General features: G+C 40.5%; 1 protein-coding gene across 1 annotated transcript in view; it reads right to left on the bottom strand.

Annotated features, from left to right (window-relative positions):
- plch2a (phospholipase C, eta 2a) overlaps positions 1-17,529 on the bottom strand; it is a 99,345-nt gene that overhangs the window by 45,352 nt on the left and 36,464 nt on the right. Inside the window, exons 2-4 of the mRNA XM_069169097.1 lie at positions 13,667-13,813; positions 9,128-9,371; positions 8,754-8,883 (exon numbers count right to left, since the gene is read on the bottom strand). Of these exons, the coding sequence (XP_069025198.1) occupies positions 8,754-8,883; positions 9,128-9,371; positions 13,667-13,813 (521 nt within the window). The remainder of the gene's footprint in view (positions 1-8,753; positions 8,884-9,127; positions 9,372-13,666; positions 13,814-17,529) is intronic.

The following is a 17,529-nucleotide window of genomic DNA, read 5'->3' as shown; positions in this document are numbered from 1 at the left end:
CAATGTCTGACATATTAAGAAGCTGATTAAGCAGCATGGTCACTAAAACACAGGACGCTAAAATGTGCAGTTTTATCACAATCAAATGCCAAACATGTCATGTTTTGAGAGGGTGTGCAATTGGCATGCTGATGGCAGGAATGTCCACCAGAGAGGTTGCCCGTGATTTAAATGTTCATTTCACTCTGGATCAGTGTACATGACAGCACCAATTCCTGCCAATATCCTGCCACTTCGCCCAGCTATCAAGGTGGTGAGGACCAGCATTTTGCGGCCACAATAAACGGCCTGATTAACTCAATGTGAAGTAGATACCTCGCACCACACAAGGCAAATGGTGAGCACACCATTGGTTTTCTACCCCTCACCAAGAAAAAAAAAACCACAGGTCTGTACCCATTTTTGTATATGGCGATCTGTCCAGGGTGTACCCTGCCTTCACCCAAAGTGAGCTGGGATAGGCTCCAGCCCCCCCGTGACCCTGTTCAGGATAAAGCGGGTAGAGATAATGAATGGATGGATGGACTTGAAGTGTTTATTAATACCTAATTACATAATTTGCTATTTTTACTGTGTAGAAAACAAAATTACGATGCCAATCAAGCAAACTGTATCAGTTCATGTTTAGCAAAGAAACCACAGCTGTTTTAAAGTGCCCTTAAAAGAGCTTTAAGGTCTGCTTGCTCTACATTTGATCAGAGTGCACATTTCAGTGTCATGTGAGGATGATGCTGTGGCAGAATACACACAGCAGTAGTTGCAGCGGGGAAGAGGGAGTGCAGTGCGGTACACAGATCCAGACAAACTCATTAGTCTCCTCCAATAACAGGGCCAAAGAATTGGTGTCAACACTCTAAACCCAAACTCAAAAACTCTGTATACATCAAGCCATTTAGTCTCCCAACACTCGCCACTGTGTTCTCCCCTGACACAGCTGATACACCGGAAGCCAAATGACTCACAGACACAAGACAAACACGTCACATCGTCTGACTCCCCTGTTGGTTTTGCGTACATATCACTTAGTTGTCACCAAGCTGTTCATGTGTGACACGCTTGTGACAGGCATATTTGCATACGGAAAGTATTACTCATGGCAAGAATAAGAAACCGTGCTCTGAGCAGGCAAAACTGTGTTGTGGTGAGTCGACGGTGATAATTTAATTTGGATGTTATTCTTTGTAACTAGTGATAACCAACACAGATAAAGACAAAACACACAAAAGCAAACCACCAAAACTGCATCATTATTCATCGTCTTCTTTTTCACAAGCAAACTTCTTATTCAGAACACACTTGGTCGCAGGAGGATTACGAAGTAGCAGAAGCACAGCTGAAAAACGTATTTTCATTGGACAGAAAACATAAATGTGGCCTAAGTCATTCACATTCATTATGCATGAGCCGGGGCACTCAAGTTGTTAGAAGGCTTGTGCGTGGTGCTTTAGCTCCACAGCTAATATGGATTAATTCAGTAGTTAGTATTGCAGCTTACTCTGCCTACAAAAGCTTGCCCTCCACATGTACATCTGCAAGACTCCACTGCTATTAATCAGAGTAAAAGCATCTGCAGGAGAGTTCCACTTCTTTGCTCTCATTTAAAACTGTGCCACTTCCAGGTATCACATCCAACCAGCACCAACAACACACAACACTTCTGTTCTGTCACTACAATCCTAGAAAAGTGTCTGTTAGGAAACACATTTCCCTATTTTACTTTTTGATTGAGGCGGGATATCAGGGTGACGTTGGATGATCCTGATGCAGCATAAAGCACTTTAGGTTTAATCGTGTGATGACCTGTTTTCACAGCAACTCGCCTGTTTTAGTTTTCCGTCGGGCAAAAAGTGGTCGATGACTTCCACTGAGTTTTTAAGTGAGCTGAGCCGATTCTAAAAAAGTTCAGTCAGGAAGACTATCTTAATGTCTTAATTCTTCCTCAGTTTACTCTCCTCCATCTTCCTCTAATCACCCGAGTATGGGCGTTCTGGGTAAACCAATCGAATTTCGCCACAATCTTTATCAGCCAATCATTCTCTTGCTGGCAAATTTTAAATCTGTTCTCCTCTCTAATGCATCAGATTTCAGGTCAGGGCAATCCGCTGCCACCCTCCTCCACCCCATTATCCTCCAGTCTTCAGACCCATTGTGACCAGGTCAAGCCCATCAGAATCCACTTTTCATGTCAAGGGCAGCTCCAACCTCCCCTGATGTTTATCGTTTATCGTCTCACTGTGTAGTTCTCTTCTCTCTCTGCTCTCCCATCGTCCCCGATTGGTCAAGGCAAATGGTCACCCACCCCTGAGCCAGGTTCTGCCAGAGGTTTCTTCATGTTAAAAGGGAGGTTTTTACTTTCTACCTGTCGCTTGTGTAGGAATCACTGAATCGTTGGGTTTCACCTTATAACAGGGGTCTCAAACTCGCGGCCCGTGGGCCGCAAGAGACGATATTTTGTGGCCCCCACCTTAATATGAAAGTTTAATGTTAGTGCGGCCTGCGAGTTTTATATGAATGGCACTTTACAGTGTTGTGTGCGGAGCTGAACGAACCTACCAATCACGGTGGGGTATATGGCTCTCGGGGGCGGGACATCGACCGGGCTTGATGCAAGCAGAGAAACATTTCTCAATGAGTGAAAGTTACAGCAGCGTTGCCATGGAGAGTTTTCTTCCGTGCCTGGCTGGCTGCCTTGTTTCTATTCGGCAAACGCGGACATTCGTCCCAGCGCGCTGCGTTCACAACACTTCCAAAAAAAGTTTTTTTAAGTTGCTGCCCAGCGGGACATTATATGTATATATGTCTCTCTCTGACAAAATAAATCAAAGTGATGCGTACGCGGCGAGATAAAAGAAAGGAAATAATGTAGCCTAATGTGGTCTGCAGTCACATACCGACACCTGTCCGTCGGCAATAACAGTCCCCGATAACCCGAACCAATTATAGGGTCGCACCGTTATTTGGGGGTCATTATTTTGTTATTTGCATTGCCTCACACGATGAGCACTACATATATTTCTATATGATGTCATAAACACGGCTAAACACGACAGTGACACCAAGTGGAATTAAAATATATTCCACAGCCCCAAACATGTCTTTTTCAGAGCCTGCAGTGAAGAGAAAGGTTGGTGATGAGCACAGACAATTCCAGGAAAAGTGGGAGATGCAATATTTCTTTGTTGAGCACAGGGGCACCCCGACGTGTCTTATTTGCACAGAGAAAGTTGCGGTGCACAAGGAATACAATTTGAAACGTCATTACACAACTAGACATGCTGAGGAGTATGCAAAATACCAGGGAGATGAGAGAGCCAACCGGGTTGCAAATCTTAAAACATGTCTACTGAGGCAACAAGATTTCTTCAAGAAAGCAACCAAAGAGAATAATGCAGCAGTCGAAGCTAGCTACGTGGTTAGTGAGATGATTGCTAAGGCGGGAAAGCCATTCACAGAAGGTGAATTCGTCAAAAAGTGCATATTACAGGCTGCAAGTATAGTCTGTCCGGAAAAGAAAGGTCAATTTAGCAACATCAGCCTTTCTGCCAACACCGTAGCAGAGCGCATTTCTGACCTGTCAAGTAACATTTATGATCAACTGTGTGAGAAAGCCAAATATTTCAGTGTATACTCAGTCGCTCTTGATGAGACCACAGACATCAGAGACACTGCCCAGCTCGCAATGTATGTCCGTGGTATTGATGACAATTTTGAAGTGATAGAGGAGTTGCTCACAGTAATTCCAATGCATGGCCAGACCACTGCTCAGGAGATATTTCACCAGCTGTGTGATGCCATTGAGAATGCCGGTTTGCCATGGAAGAGGTTTGTTGGAATAACAACCGATGGAGCGCCATCAATGACAGGGAGGAAAAATGGACTGGTGGCACTTGTTCAAAAAAAAAACTGGAAGAGGAGGGTGTAGAGGAGGCCATTGCTCTGCACTGCATTATCCATCAGCAGGCCCTTTGCAGCAAATGCCTGAAGTTTGACAATGTGATGTCTGTCGTTGTGAAATGTATCAACCAAATCAGATCCAGGGGCTTAAAGCACCGAAGGTTCTGTGCTTTTTTAGAGGAAATAGAGTCAGAATATGGGGATGTGCTCTACTTCACCGAGGTATGTTGGCTCAGCAGGGGAAACGCCTTGAAGAGATTTTTTTTTTAGTTGAGAGCAGAAGTGAAAGCCTTCATGGAGAAGGATGGGGTGGCTGTTCCTGTGCTAAGTGATCCCAAATGGCTCATGGACTTAGCTTTTCTTGTTGATATCACACATGAGCTTAATGTACTGAACAAGAATTTACAAGGCCAGGGGCAACTCGTCAGTGCTGCCTATGACAACGTGAGAGCATTCTCCACAAAACTTGTGTTATGGAAAGCCCAGCTCTCTCAGACAAACCTTTGCCATTTCCCAGCATGCAAGGCACTCGTGGATGCAGGCACACCATTCAGTGGTGAGAAGTATGTTGATGCCATTTTGAAGCTACAGGAGGAATTTGATTACAGATTTGCAGACTTCAAGACGCACAGAGCCACATTTCAAATTTTTGCGGACCCCTTCTCCTTTGATGTGCAAGATGCCCCTCCTGTGCTTCAAATGGAGCTCATTGACCTGCAGTGCAACTCTGACCTCAAAGCCAAGTTCAGGGAGGTGAGTGGAAAAGCAGACAAGCTTGGGCAATTTTTGAGAGAATTGACCCCCAGCTTCCCTGAGCTTTCCCGAATGTTCAAGCGGACCATGTGTCTTTTTGGGAGCACATACTTGTGCGAAAAGCTCTTCTCCACCTTGAACTTCAATAAGTCCAAGTACAGGTCCAGACTTACTGATGATCATCTTCAAGCCATACTGAGGGTCTCAACTGCTTCCTCCCTCAAGACAAATGTGGCTCAGCTATGCAAGAGGAAGTGCTGCCAGGTCTCTAGCAGCAAGGAGTAGGCAAGAGAAGCCATGTTCAGAAGAACAGTTCATGTTCTTCAATGTTCCATTCATGTTCAGGACAATTCATGTTCAGAAGAACCCATTGAGGTTAAAGAACTGTTAATAAAGACGTTTAAATCTGAATACAGCAGATATAGAAGACTGAAGAAACCACACATAGTTGCTGACTAGAGAAATCTAATTATTATTATATTTATTACTGATTTATTTACTTATTAATTCTTAATTTGTTTATTTATTTTTTCATCTTATATGTTAAAAAAATAAAGACATTTGAGAAGATTGGAATTTTTTTAACAAAGCTTTTCTTGTGGAATACCCGATGCGACCCAGCCTCACCCAGACTCTGCCTCCAGCGGCCCCCAAGTAAATTAAGTTTGAGACCCCTGCCTTATAATGTTATACGGTTCTGAATAAAGGGCTTTATGGTGTAAAGTGCTTGTATGACTTATTTCATTATTTGGCACTATATAAAAAAGTATTCATCCTATCACCACCACCACCAGTGTGTTGTTGTTTATTTGACTGTGTCAAAAATGTAATCCACTGATGAACTTTCATCCAATGGTCTTAATCAGTCAGTCCAATTATGAAATTTCATTTCAAACCATTATAATTGGAGAAAGGCAAAAATCTAAACCTTTGAATTCTGTACATATTCAATGAGAGCTGTCAGCATATGGCTACGACCACAGTTACTGTGATCCCGAGACAGTCGGGGTGTTCCACCTGACGATTCAGCTCAATGATTTGTTAGGGGCAAGCCTAACTACAGGTACTGTATGTTTTTTTTTTCATTTATTATTTGTTTTCTTTGTTGATGTGGTTGAACCGACCCAGATTTATAATAACTTTCAGATTTTATACCGATTTATTGTTACATTTTAGTAATTAACCACACTTACAAATGCTGAGTTCGCTTTGGAACAGCATAGATGGACAATATGTTGGTGGAGGAACAAACTATTTTAGTTTTACTTAAATTACTAAACATGTTTATCATTAACAGAACACATTAGACAGTGATACCTTGGTTAAGTCTCCATTCAGATAGTTCATTGGAATGTATTCAATTACTAATGATACTACTGCCATAATAACAGTATTTTCATTCATCTTCGACCAAAGCTGATGATGATGAGAGTGAAGACGCTGCAGGGTTTTCAACAGAATCCAAGAGGCTGGTGTTGCATGACATCTACACGTACATTATTGTACAGTATAGTAAAAATTGAATACTGCATTGTCCCAAATATTAGAGGATTAGGTTTGAAAAATTATGTTTGTCGTAATCAAGGACAATTATGATAATGTAGTAATCATAATTCATAAAAATTCATATTTTTTGAATGGACAGAGTGCAGCAACTTCTACAGAAAGTGTTGCATTATGGGTAGTTTATAGCCTTCATATTAATAGCCACCAGGAGTTTTCAGTACATTTACAGTAAGCCTAAAAGAGTTCGGTTTGCCCAGTTCAACCTGCAGGAGTTTGTGAAGCATCCTGTAGCGTGTTTTTTTTTTTTTTTTAATGAGTAGCAGTTGCTATTGAGAAAACACTCAGTCTTAAGTGCAAAATGTCTTTGTTTTGCCAAGATGCTTATCTTTTACCAAGGTTTTTCTCAGTATCCGTCTTGTCTTATATAGTAAACCTGAACTAGAATCTTGTTTCAGCATTTGGGAGTATGGTTATTTATTAATGACTATTTTCTCTACCTGTAATTGATTTGATTCTGGTGTCAGGAGATCTGCTGCTCCCCCACCCACTGAAATAATAAAACTATTATTTCTGATTCACGTCACACACTTCACAGGCTGGATGTGCTCATGAGTCATTATTCAGAAAGCAACCCTCTCTCCTCTTGAACTACTTTAATATTAATCTCTACCACATTTCTGGATATCCAAATGTCTCTTATGGAAGGAGTGAAGCTAGTTTATTAAGTCAACCTGGCTAACTAATGGTTGCACAACAATAAATCCTAAAGATAGTAATGTCCAGCTTTAGTTGTTTTTTTAAAAGCTGTTGACTGGTTATGTATTGAGCTATACAGACAAGTGTTTTAGTATTTTGTCTACTCTCAGTGACAAATGCAATATATTACACAAAACACTCTTTCTCTATGTAGCAGAACAGTACATTTTGAAGAATTAAGAAAGAAGAACAAACTTACACCCCTAAAGTGTAAATATGCGGCAGCATGCTCTGAAATGTGAGTAGATAATCCACAGTACTGGTACAGACTCCGTTAATGTCTTCAAACTGTGAAAGAAGTTAAGTTCACAGCTTTTCCCTCTTTACAGTAAGTAGGTTAAGCCAAGAAACTAGCCGAGAACACACAAAACTTCATCAATGTCCACACACACACACACACACACACACACACACACACACACACACACACACACACACACACACACACACACAGATCGGTCCCTGGTGTGTTTACCCTGCATCACACCAGAGGCCATCTGTGTCCCAGCAGCACCATATGGTTGGCTGTGAAAAGGCCGCTGAAGATAGTGATAGCAAACCAGCTTGCTGCTCCGTAACAATAGGGCTAAAACAATGTTTAACGCGGCAGCATGCTAATCCCTCCGCTGTGGAAGAGTTATTCATTCAACATCTGCAGCTTGTCAAAGTGTCTTTACTGCTCATTCAGAGTTAGCCAGGAAGCGAGTTCATACTGTCACCAGAAGCCTTGTAGCCTACTTTGAAGCAGGATTCAGGATGAGCGAGGTAACAGGTTTAACCCTGCGTTTTCACCACGGACTGTATTATAAAAGTGGACGCGGCTTCCAGGTCTGACAAGTTAGGCCAATGAAGAAATATCAAAATCAAGGGCGGCTAGAGGTTGGCTCCAAAAAGGCTCTAGCTCCATATACTCCTATTCAACTTCTCTCATGAAATACAAAGTTAATTTGTTCCACAAGTCATAATGGTGTTATTTGCTGAAGTTATTCCATCTGTATCTGTAGCCCTAATTTATAATTGAAATTTTTTTCTAGCTGCCATTCAACATGGCATAACCTCTGAACCTCTGTTGCATTGTTTGGAGTTGTGATAAAATACCTCAGAGTTGAACATAAACCCAATCGAAAGCCCAAACAGGTCAACAGCTTAGACAGTAAAAACACATGTGGAGTCAAAGGTTTTTTTTACAGTGGGAATTTACAGTAAATACAGTACAAGAGTAAAGGATGTGCTTAATAGTTTGAAATTTGGTGAGAAATAACTAAGGATTTTAGCATGCTGCCTCAACCACAGACACATTTCAATTTAATGTGCAAATAGTAGAATATAGACTTAGAAATGTGTTGAAGGTTTTGCACTACTGCACAAATGTTATTTTTCATTTTAGCGAATCATTTGTGAAATCTTCTTTACACTGAATATCAAATTTTGAATAATCAAAACTCAGCTCAAGTCCAAGAAAAAGAGCCTTTTCTTTATAATTCTGTGTAGAAATAGCCTGTCACGTAGTGTAGGAGAAATGCACAAATTATTCAACATGAAGACTGCAAGTGTGAAAAAGAAAACACACTGTGGCCTTGCCTTCTCTTATGCCTCTGGACAGTTAGACGGACTTAATGAGAACAATAGGGTGAAGAGCATTCAGCACATGAATGCTGCAAAGACAATCTTTAGATTCACTTCAGCAACTACTGAGTGAACATTTTTCCATTTCCCATAACTTGGCTTTAAAAAAACACTGCAATAAAATCTACAAGAATGACTTTCAGATGAATGTGCCTGAATGCTGTATAGTCAGGTATCTGCAGGTCCCTGATGTGGCTTTGTCCTTGTTGTGTCTTTACCTTGAACATCTGCTTGACTTTCTGTCGGGGCAGATTGACGTTGAGTTTGTGCAGGAGCTGTAGGACCTCGCTGATGCTCAGGCTGCCGTCACCGTTTTTATCAGCCTCAGTGAAGGTCTGCTTCAGCCATGTGATGACACAAGGGTTAAGGTAAGTCAACATGAAGATTCAAGGGCAGTTACCCCTGTTAGTCCTGCTGCAGCTTTGGCAGTTAAATGTAATCATAGCAGTGGAATTTGAAAATTCCTTAAATGCTTCAAACTACCCTCAATTGTTGAGTTTAAAAATTTTACATTATGTAACACATGACCTTAAAATGGCGAGTCCAATTAGTGACAAGGTGCCTCCAATATGACTGTAAAAATGAAGGATATTGGTCACGCGTGCGCTGCCTCTTGGCCAGGCTGTCCTCGTCGCTGATGCCGGCCATTAGATACTTGAGGCCTGTGATCCATGTCCGCGCCTCCTCCCCGGTGCCAGACACCAGGTCCAGGGACTCCATGTGTTCTCCATAGTACAGGCTGAAGCAACAGTTGGGGTCAAAGCAGCCCTCTGCATAGCGCTGGAAGATCTCAGATTGCTTCCCTTCACACACCTCCCTGATGGAGTCAATGGAGACTGTTGGAGAAAAACATTAACTCAGTCAATGGTATATTTACTAGTACAATTTGAAGACACTTTGACTTTACTTTGTACTTGTTAAGCCACTTTATTCTTCAGTTGTACCACCTCTGTTGCACTGTTATAGATGAACCATCCAGCAATTTGAATTTGTTAAATTTAGCAGCATCAAGCCCAATTACAACAGCAAAATATTGCTGATTTAGGGCTTCGTAAGTAATAATGCGATAGTATAACTCTCTGACAGGAAGCATTTTGCCAAACTAGGACTTTTATTTTTGGTATTACAAGTATATTTTGTTAGTTTTGTAATTTGTACATACAACTTCAAATGCATGACTTTTTGTTCTAATGACACATTTAAAAGTGCCTTGCTTTTTATACTTAAGTAAACAAAAGAAGTTATTCAACCAATCGAGTGAGTACACTTCTATTTTCAAGCGTGGTTTTTAAGAGTGTAATTAAATGTGGAAATTACCCATCTGATTTCAAACTTTATGATATGGAGGATAAAACCTACTCGCTCCAATGACTGGTGCTCTCTGTTTATTAAGGTACATAATTTATTACATGATTATGACCCGATGACACTGCCTTGAGTCATTCATAAATTGTCCCCATGACAGCAAGTACATGATAAGTTCATTAGGTTTTTTGTTCTTCCTGCTTGCTGTTCAGGAAATTCTACAGACCAGGTTGATTCCCAAGTGCCTCACCATATCCAGATATGGATACCATACAACACACTGTACGGATAACGGAAAACTATTGACATACACACTCATTCATAATGCAGTGATGTATCTAGCCTCGCATATGTGTTACACAGCTATAATTGTGAGGACATTTCATGATGTAATGCATTACCACCTATAGCCCCCTTACCCCATCCTAAATAGGATTCTAACCTTAACCCTAAAACCCAGTCTTAATCCTAAAAAGTCCTTTGAAGGGAAAGTGAAGAAAGTGAAGAGCCTGTTTATTTGTGCCAAGTTGTATGTGCATATACTCCAGGATGTCAAAGATGACATCAACATGGCACTCGACATGCTTCTGCTGTGTTTCTGTATGGTCCCATGTGGCTGTCAATGTTTTCCACAAATGTAGCAGCAGGAGATAGAATAACTAATACGAGGGTTTTTTCCTATCTTGCAGCATATATAAATTATGTGCGAGTGCAGACAAGGGGCCTTATTTATAACCATTGCATACGCACAAAATACACACGTTGAGGAAATTGGCAGGGCTGATGGCGAGGTGGAGAATTGATTAAATGCGAGAGGCATCATTACACGTATAACCTCCCACATTTAATTCCCCTTCATATCATGTTATATTGGCCTCGGGCCACATTATAAACAACATTCAAACCATCAGTGTATTTTTGTGGCTAATGGTCCATAATTATTCCATAAGCTACTTTTCAGTTGTAAATGACAGAAGCAAATCTAAATCTCAAATCTAATTCCGTTCAATATTTCATGCGGGCTGTCTCACCATCACGTTTCCCCAGAAGCGCGAAGGAGACAGCTCGACTGAATCTCACCGTCAGTCATGGAGCACTGCGGCCGCTGAAATGCAGGATAATGCTGGGATGTGGCAGCTGACAGGAGTCGGGAAAGTCTGTCCGTCTTTAACCAGTATTAAACCTAACTACATCGAGTCTTTTTCACCTCTTTAGCATGAAAAACTCTTCATTATCATCTTTTTATATAAATCCAAGATAACATCAAATACCATCACAGAGCGTCAGTTTGGAAAATCTTCACATATCGTGTACATAGCAGCAACAGCATGTTGCCACTCGCTGCATTTTCATTATTTTTTTTGTACTTCATATCCTCCACTTAATCCGAAAGTGCCAAAATTTTTCTGTTGGAAAAATTCCATTTCTTGGTTTTCCTCTCTGTTGTTGCCGTGATCCCCCAAGGAGCTGAGCCACACACCTATTTTTATATGCACTGACCTCTATCAAGCGTTTTTCATCGACCATTTCTGGTTGAAGGTGGGATATGGGGCATATCTAAGTACACACATTTTATAGATTGTACTCCATAAAGGGAACATTGCATGCAGGTGTGCATGCGCAACATTTTATAAATCTGAATATTTTTTGGTTTACTCCATTTTTGGCTTTTGTATGCATCATGTTTTGTACTGCTGCTTCTACTGTCAGAAATATTTCGGGATGATGATGATGTCATTTGGCCAATCTTCATAGAATGATTCCAGACCTTTGCTCTAGTACCTCGATCAAGACAAATATTCCACCTACCCCTTTTGTGTAACAAAATTATTGATTTCTTAATTATTTCCAAATTTAAATGTGTGAATTCTGAGTGTTCTCAAAGGTAGTTCATGGGGCATTGTTTGGAGTACTTTTATCTGTAATGCTTTGAGTGCAGTGTGCGACTAATAATGATACAGTTTTCCTTCAATAACATTTTAAATTTAGGACTTTTTCTTTGTTCATGGTGCTCCTTAAACCCCTCACCCCTTCTCTTGTCTTTCTCTTTTCACACCAACCAGTCAAGACAGACAGCCGAACTGAATTGAATACTATAAGCCTGAGTTAGCCATGCGTGTCTCCACAACCTGCATGAGGACTACTGAGTAGTATTAGCTATAATTCCAGTGTTCTGAGATTATTACTCTTATAGAAATGAGCCAAATGTTTTTGCTTTAATTTTAGATGCTGAATTTGTGAACATTTAAAAATAGTTTAAATCAAGGGCAAAACATCTGTGCTAGAATTTCAATGTTTCTTAAGTTACAAAATTTGTTAAAGACAGATGTATTTTTATATAATTTTTTTTTCAATTATTTGATATAAGAACAGACGCACTCATATTTCAAAAGTATTTATTTGCATGAAAAGGTTTTTTGGTGGTTTAATTACCGAAAACTATCTCAATGTAGGTCTACATCTCCGGTTTCTTTCTGAAGCTCTGCCAAGAACAAGCTGTTTTGTGTCTATGCCTTTATGGTCTATTGATATCAATGACCCTCTCTTCTGATTGGCTGGCTCTTCTTCTGAGAGGCGCATGACCAGGCCAAACGCAGCTTTTCTTTGGTTTTGTTGCTATGGATTGGCCGTTTAGTGTTTTCTTCCATATAAAAGGTTGGACAGCAGGCTATGCTGAGGCTGAACATGACCCCTCCATTATTTCCTTTACTTTAGCCTTTAGACACACACACAAACAAACACACACACACACACACTCACACACACTTCCCATTTCTAAAATACAAAGCTGTTTTTGTTCTTATCTGCCAGTGAGGCATATGCGTGTCACTTTCATTTAATGGCACGTGTGCGTAAGACACTCTTTGGGCAGATTAAAGCTGATGAATAATTAAGTTGACTTAAGAAGCTTATTAGATGCAGGGCTGCAGAGGAGGGAGAGCAACAGGAAACTGAGCCCCTAAACCCGATGAGACGTCACAGAGAAATCCCTTTGTTTTCTTTGAATCTAAAGAGCTGAGGAAACGGTTTGGTTTGCTTGCTGCAGATACGGTTGTTAAATCAATAAATGTCCAGTCCTAACAAAACACTTAGAGCTTACAGAGTATAGGAGCATGCATTAAAGGTTTTATAGTATAGTATTAGTTAGTTAGTTAGTTTGTATATCTATCCATCTATCTATCTATCTATATATATATATATATATGACTCTATATATATAATTAAGATATATATATATATACTTAGTAATTAGTAATTTCACTGTGGACTTTAGCAGAGGGGACACATCAGCATTTGTGTCAAACTTGAAAAATTGGTAACAAATACCCTTAAAATGCTTCAGATAAATGACGGCAATGAAGCAATGACCCGGTTGAGGGTGCTTTGAATGGCATTCATGTTTCGAGATCTGCGAACGTCGCTGTCAAAGACAAGAGATGGCGTATCCGGCCAGGAGCGCGACCACGTGGGTTGTGCACTGTGAATTTGTCTCACAGGATCGATCTTTTACAGACCAGGAGATTTTGCACTGCAGAGCGTTCAGCTACCTTGTCAACCAATCTCAGTTGTCTCGTCCTGCTCATACATATTGAGTTGTCAAAAGCCCACTTGGTAGAGCCTTTTAGAAGGATCACATGGAAAGCCAGACTGAAAATGTGTTTATGGGATGCCTTGGGATGCCTTCAGTGAGCCCTTGCCTGTCACACAAAATATGGCAGAAATGGCTTTCCGTACATGCGAACTACAGTATGATTGCAATGCAAAACAGACAGATTTCAAAATGCTGTTCCCTTGTGACCTTAAAAGAAAAAAAGGAGATACTCACTCTTGGCCTTTTCATTCTTCCGCGAGGGCCTCCAGCGGATGCAGGATTTGTGTTCATCCAGATAGAAGAACCGCACTAGTCCCTTGGAGCTGCCGCGGAGCTTCACCATCTGGGTTCCCATCTGCATGGAGCTCATGCATTTCTCCACTAGCGGAAAGAAGAAAAAAAAAGAAAAAGATTGTTAAGTTCTCAAAAGGGAAATTGCTGGAGTTTGCACTGCAACTGACAAAGGGGGTGACGGAAATGTGCATACACTACATATTTATATTCAAGAGATTGTGTGTCCGTGTGTGTGTGTGTGTGTGTGTGTGTGTGTGTGTGTGTGTGTGTGTGTGTGTGTGTGTGTGTGTGTGTGTGTGTGTGTGTTTGCAAGTGTTTTCTGGGCCCTCGTGCAGATGCCAGTTATTTACTTAAAAGCTCAGTTATTTACTTATAAGCTCCCATGAACACATGGCAGTGCAAAGCCAGCTCTTTGAATATGCTTGTCACTGCCGACAGGGTTTTTTCTTGTCTCCTGGGAGGAAGAGAAAGCAAGTGAAGATAGACGACAGCAAGAGGCAATTTCTCCATGAAAAGCCCTTTAACAAGTCCTTTACCTCACAACGAGACGACAGGGGGAAAAAAAATCAATAAAACCAGGAGCTCTTTCTAAGATATGACGATTTGTATTGTGACCTCAACTCAACAGATATCCTTCCACGCCTTCTAGGAATAAAATGACATCCAAAGAATTGACTTCAATGAGCTGTAACCAAAGTCCACCACGGACACACTCAAAATACAATGTGGTCGTATTCAGTATGTGTCTGCGCCATTAAATTGGGGGGATAATTTGGCACTGTTTTTCCCACAGGAAGCTAATGGTGTGGTAATCAAGCTAGGTCTGGCTGGTGTCGGCAGCCACGTGCCCCTTGGGCTGCAGCTGCAGCACCCCATGCAGTCATATTATCAATTATCAAGACCCTGTCACATCCTATCAAACAATTTTCCCACAGCATGCAGGAAATTAGGCCACCTCAGCAGGCACACTTCTAAATTAGGTCAGTAGATTGCTAACATTCATGACTTTCCACATAGTGCTGTAGAAAATATATTATGTGACATCTTTCAAGATGAAGGAAGAAGATGGAGGGTGTTTTGTCCTTTCTGTGATCGGGACCTAGTTCTTTCAAACTTGAACGAAAACAATTTTTACTGAGACTTTTCAGAACTTGTCATTTTTATGATTTAACTTTATTTTTCTTCCTTGTCTCCCTAAATTAATATTCTCCATTCTGCCGTCACGCATGTTTAATTATGTCTGATCATTTTGATCTGTAACAAAAACAGTTCACAGAAAAATCCCAACAACTTTTAAAAGAAATATGGATCACATTTTGTCCCATTTCACCTGAATGTATCCAAAATATCTGCTGTGTAAGTAAGTAACACAAAGCAGCAGTGACAGATTGCTCTAATTGAGTATTGATTTGGCCTGGATGTGGTCTTGCTGCAGAGGGCCCAACCCTGGGGTATTGTTAATGTAGATCAGTCCTGTTCTACTAACCTCCACAATCGAATTCCTGCTCAGAACAATATCAGTAAATTGCACAATGCCACTCCTATGGCAATGTTAGCCTACCAACAAACACCAGCATCCAACATGGTTAATTAAAACGTGCTATGCTCGAACACCCAACAGGTTAAAGAGCAGCAGGCCAATCAGAGCACCTTTGAGATCTCAGTCACGACATACATTGTTTAAAAGGCATATAAAGGCATCACTATTCAACAACTACACACTCACTATGAGAGTTTTGAATTGCAAGTACACAATATGCAATCAACCAAACAGACGACAGAATTACCAGATTAACGGAAAAATAAATACTTGACATTCAACGTGCATACTACATAATGATAAACTCTAATTGGCTTTCTTGTTTGAATTTGTACCACCTGTTGTCTTCCAATCAAATCAATGTTCATTGATTTAAGCGACCAAGCCAAGGTGGTTGGCTGTGTTGTCAGCCACGTTATCATCAGTCAGCAAGGAGCAGACTTAAACAATGACTTAATTTCAGGTTATGGTAACATATTTCCTTTTTGGCAGTCAATGGTGATCTACATATTAGTGATTTATTTTAGTGGATGCGCTTGAAAATCAAAACATTCCAAGTTATATTGAGGAGCTTTTGATAAAGGTTTGATTTGCTATCAGTGTTGAGGGCTGTTGGGAGGTTTACGCTGCCTATAAAGTTTAGATGTATATTAGCTTTTTTGCAAAGTTTAAAACATTTGTTAGAAACCTAATCAAAATGTAATCAAATATGATACATTATATTACATTAATAAAGTAATTAAAATAATGATATTACTTATTATATAACCAGTCATCTGTAACCTATTACATTTCAATGTTAACCTTCCCAATACTGGTTTAAGCTACATCACATGACCTGGGAGAGTTCATAAAACAGTAAAAATATTTTATGTCTTTGTCAATATTGCTATGTTTTAAAGATAATAAAATGCCGCTTTAGCAATTGATTTGGCACAGCTATTAACATTTTCTTTTACTTTCATTTCTGACTGGATTATTTGGATTTTTAAAGACTGAGTGAAGCATAAGCAGAAAAAAGGTGCCGAGATGTTTTTCAACTTGGGATGGATCGGTTCAAGTAAAAAAATCTGACCATTCATTTGGGAGGTCATAGTTCGGGGCATGTCTGTATTTTTCGGTTCATTTTTAAAAAGGCTGTGAGGAATGCACATGAGGGGAAAAAAAACTTCAAATGGCAAAGAGAAAAAAGCCTCAAAACAATAACCCAGTTAAACATCTGCAGGCATTGTCTGCTGTTTAGGAGCTTTGCAGCAACTGTGTGCAGGCACTGAGGAACACATATTGCTCATGCCAGCAGCAATACTTCCAATGAACTACATAAGAAGACATCACCCCAGTGGGTCCCTTGACAGTGCAAAGAGGAGCAAGTCCGGTCAGAAAGAGTATGTCCCTCTGTCTAGAGCATTTAAATGAGCTCTGCATGCAGTTTCAATCAAGGCAAAGTGCAGAACTAAAGATACGCAGCCGTGGAAGATGCGGGATTCCAGCACATGATTAAAGTACTTCAGCCATGTTATAAGATCCCCTGCTGCTGAAATGACAAAGGAACTGCCAAAGAATTGTCCAACACAGCCTACATAGCTCTTAAAACAGAGGGATGTTCCTCCAGGGCTACTGAAAGTTACCTAACGCTGACTGCCCACTACAACAATTGGGAGTGGGAGACGAAACTCTGTCTGTTTTGCAGACACACCTCCTTCACGAGAGACACACAAGCGAGCACAAAGATAATCTCACTGATGCTCTTCCTATTGACAGCCTTTATGTATTTAATGTGGTTGTTTTTAATTAAAAACACAAAGCAGAATTGTTTTTGTTTGCAATAATTCACAAATGTATTCAGTAAATCGATAAATTAGTCATTAAGATTTAACAATGAAGAATGTTTGTGTTCCTTATCTTCTTAGCCAGTATGTTTAAAGCAAGCAGTTGTTTAGGCAATGAAGTGAATGAAAAACATGCTGTGATTAAAATCTGGACAACATGTTTGCATTAACGGTCACTCAGCTACACTAAAAGGCAGACCAGTCAGCAACCGGTGTCGGGGGTTAAGTACGATGACGTGGAAATCGAGGATTCTTTTTTTTTCTAAATTGAGTTGCAGAGCCGGTAGAATTTCAGCCGATTTTCAACACATACTGATTGGTTAAAGCTGCTCCAGTAATTTAAAAATTAACCTGAGGTCTATGCCCAGTAGGATTTGCAACGAGCGTACCCGGACCCATTTATGTGAATCTGGGTCTGGTAATACGAGTCTACC

The sequence above is a fragment of the Embiotoca jacksoni genome, unplaced genomic scaffold (genome assembly GCF_022577435.1).
Source record: "Embiotoca jacksoni isolate LCO1_2020_lvr unplaced genomic scaffold, fEmbJac1.0.p SCAF_43, whole genome shotgun sequence".
Taxonomy (NCBI): domain Eukaryota; kingdom Metazoa; phylum Chordata; class Actinopteri; family Embiotocidae; genus Embiotoca; species Embiotoca jacksoni.
Note: the sequence above shows the minus strand (reverse complement) of the source record. Positions and strands in the feature narration are given on the sequence as shown.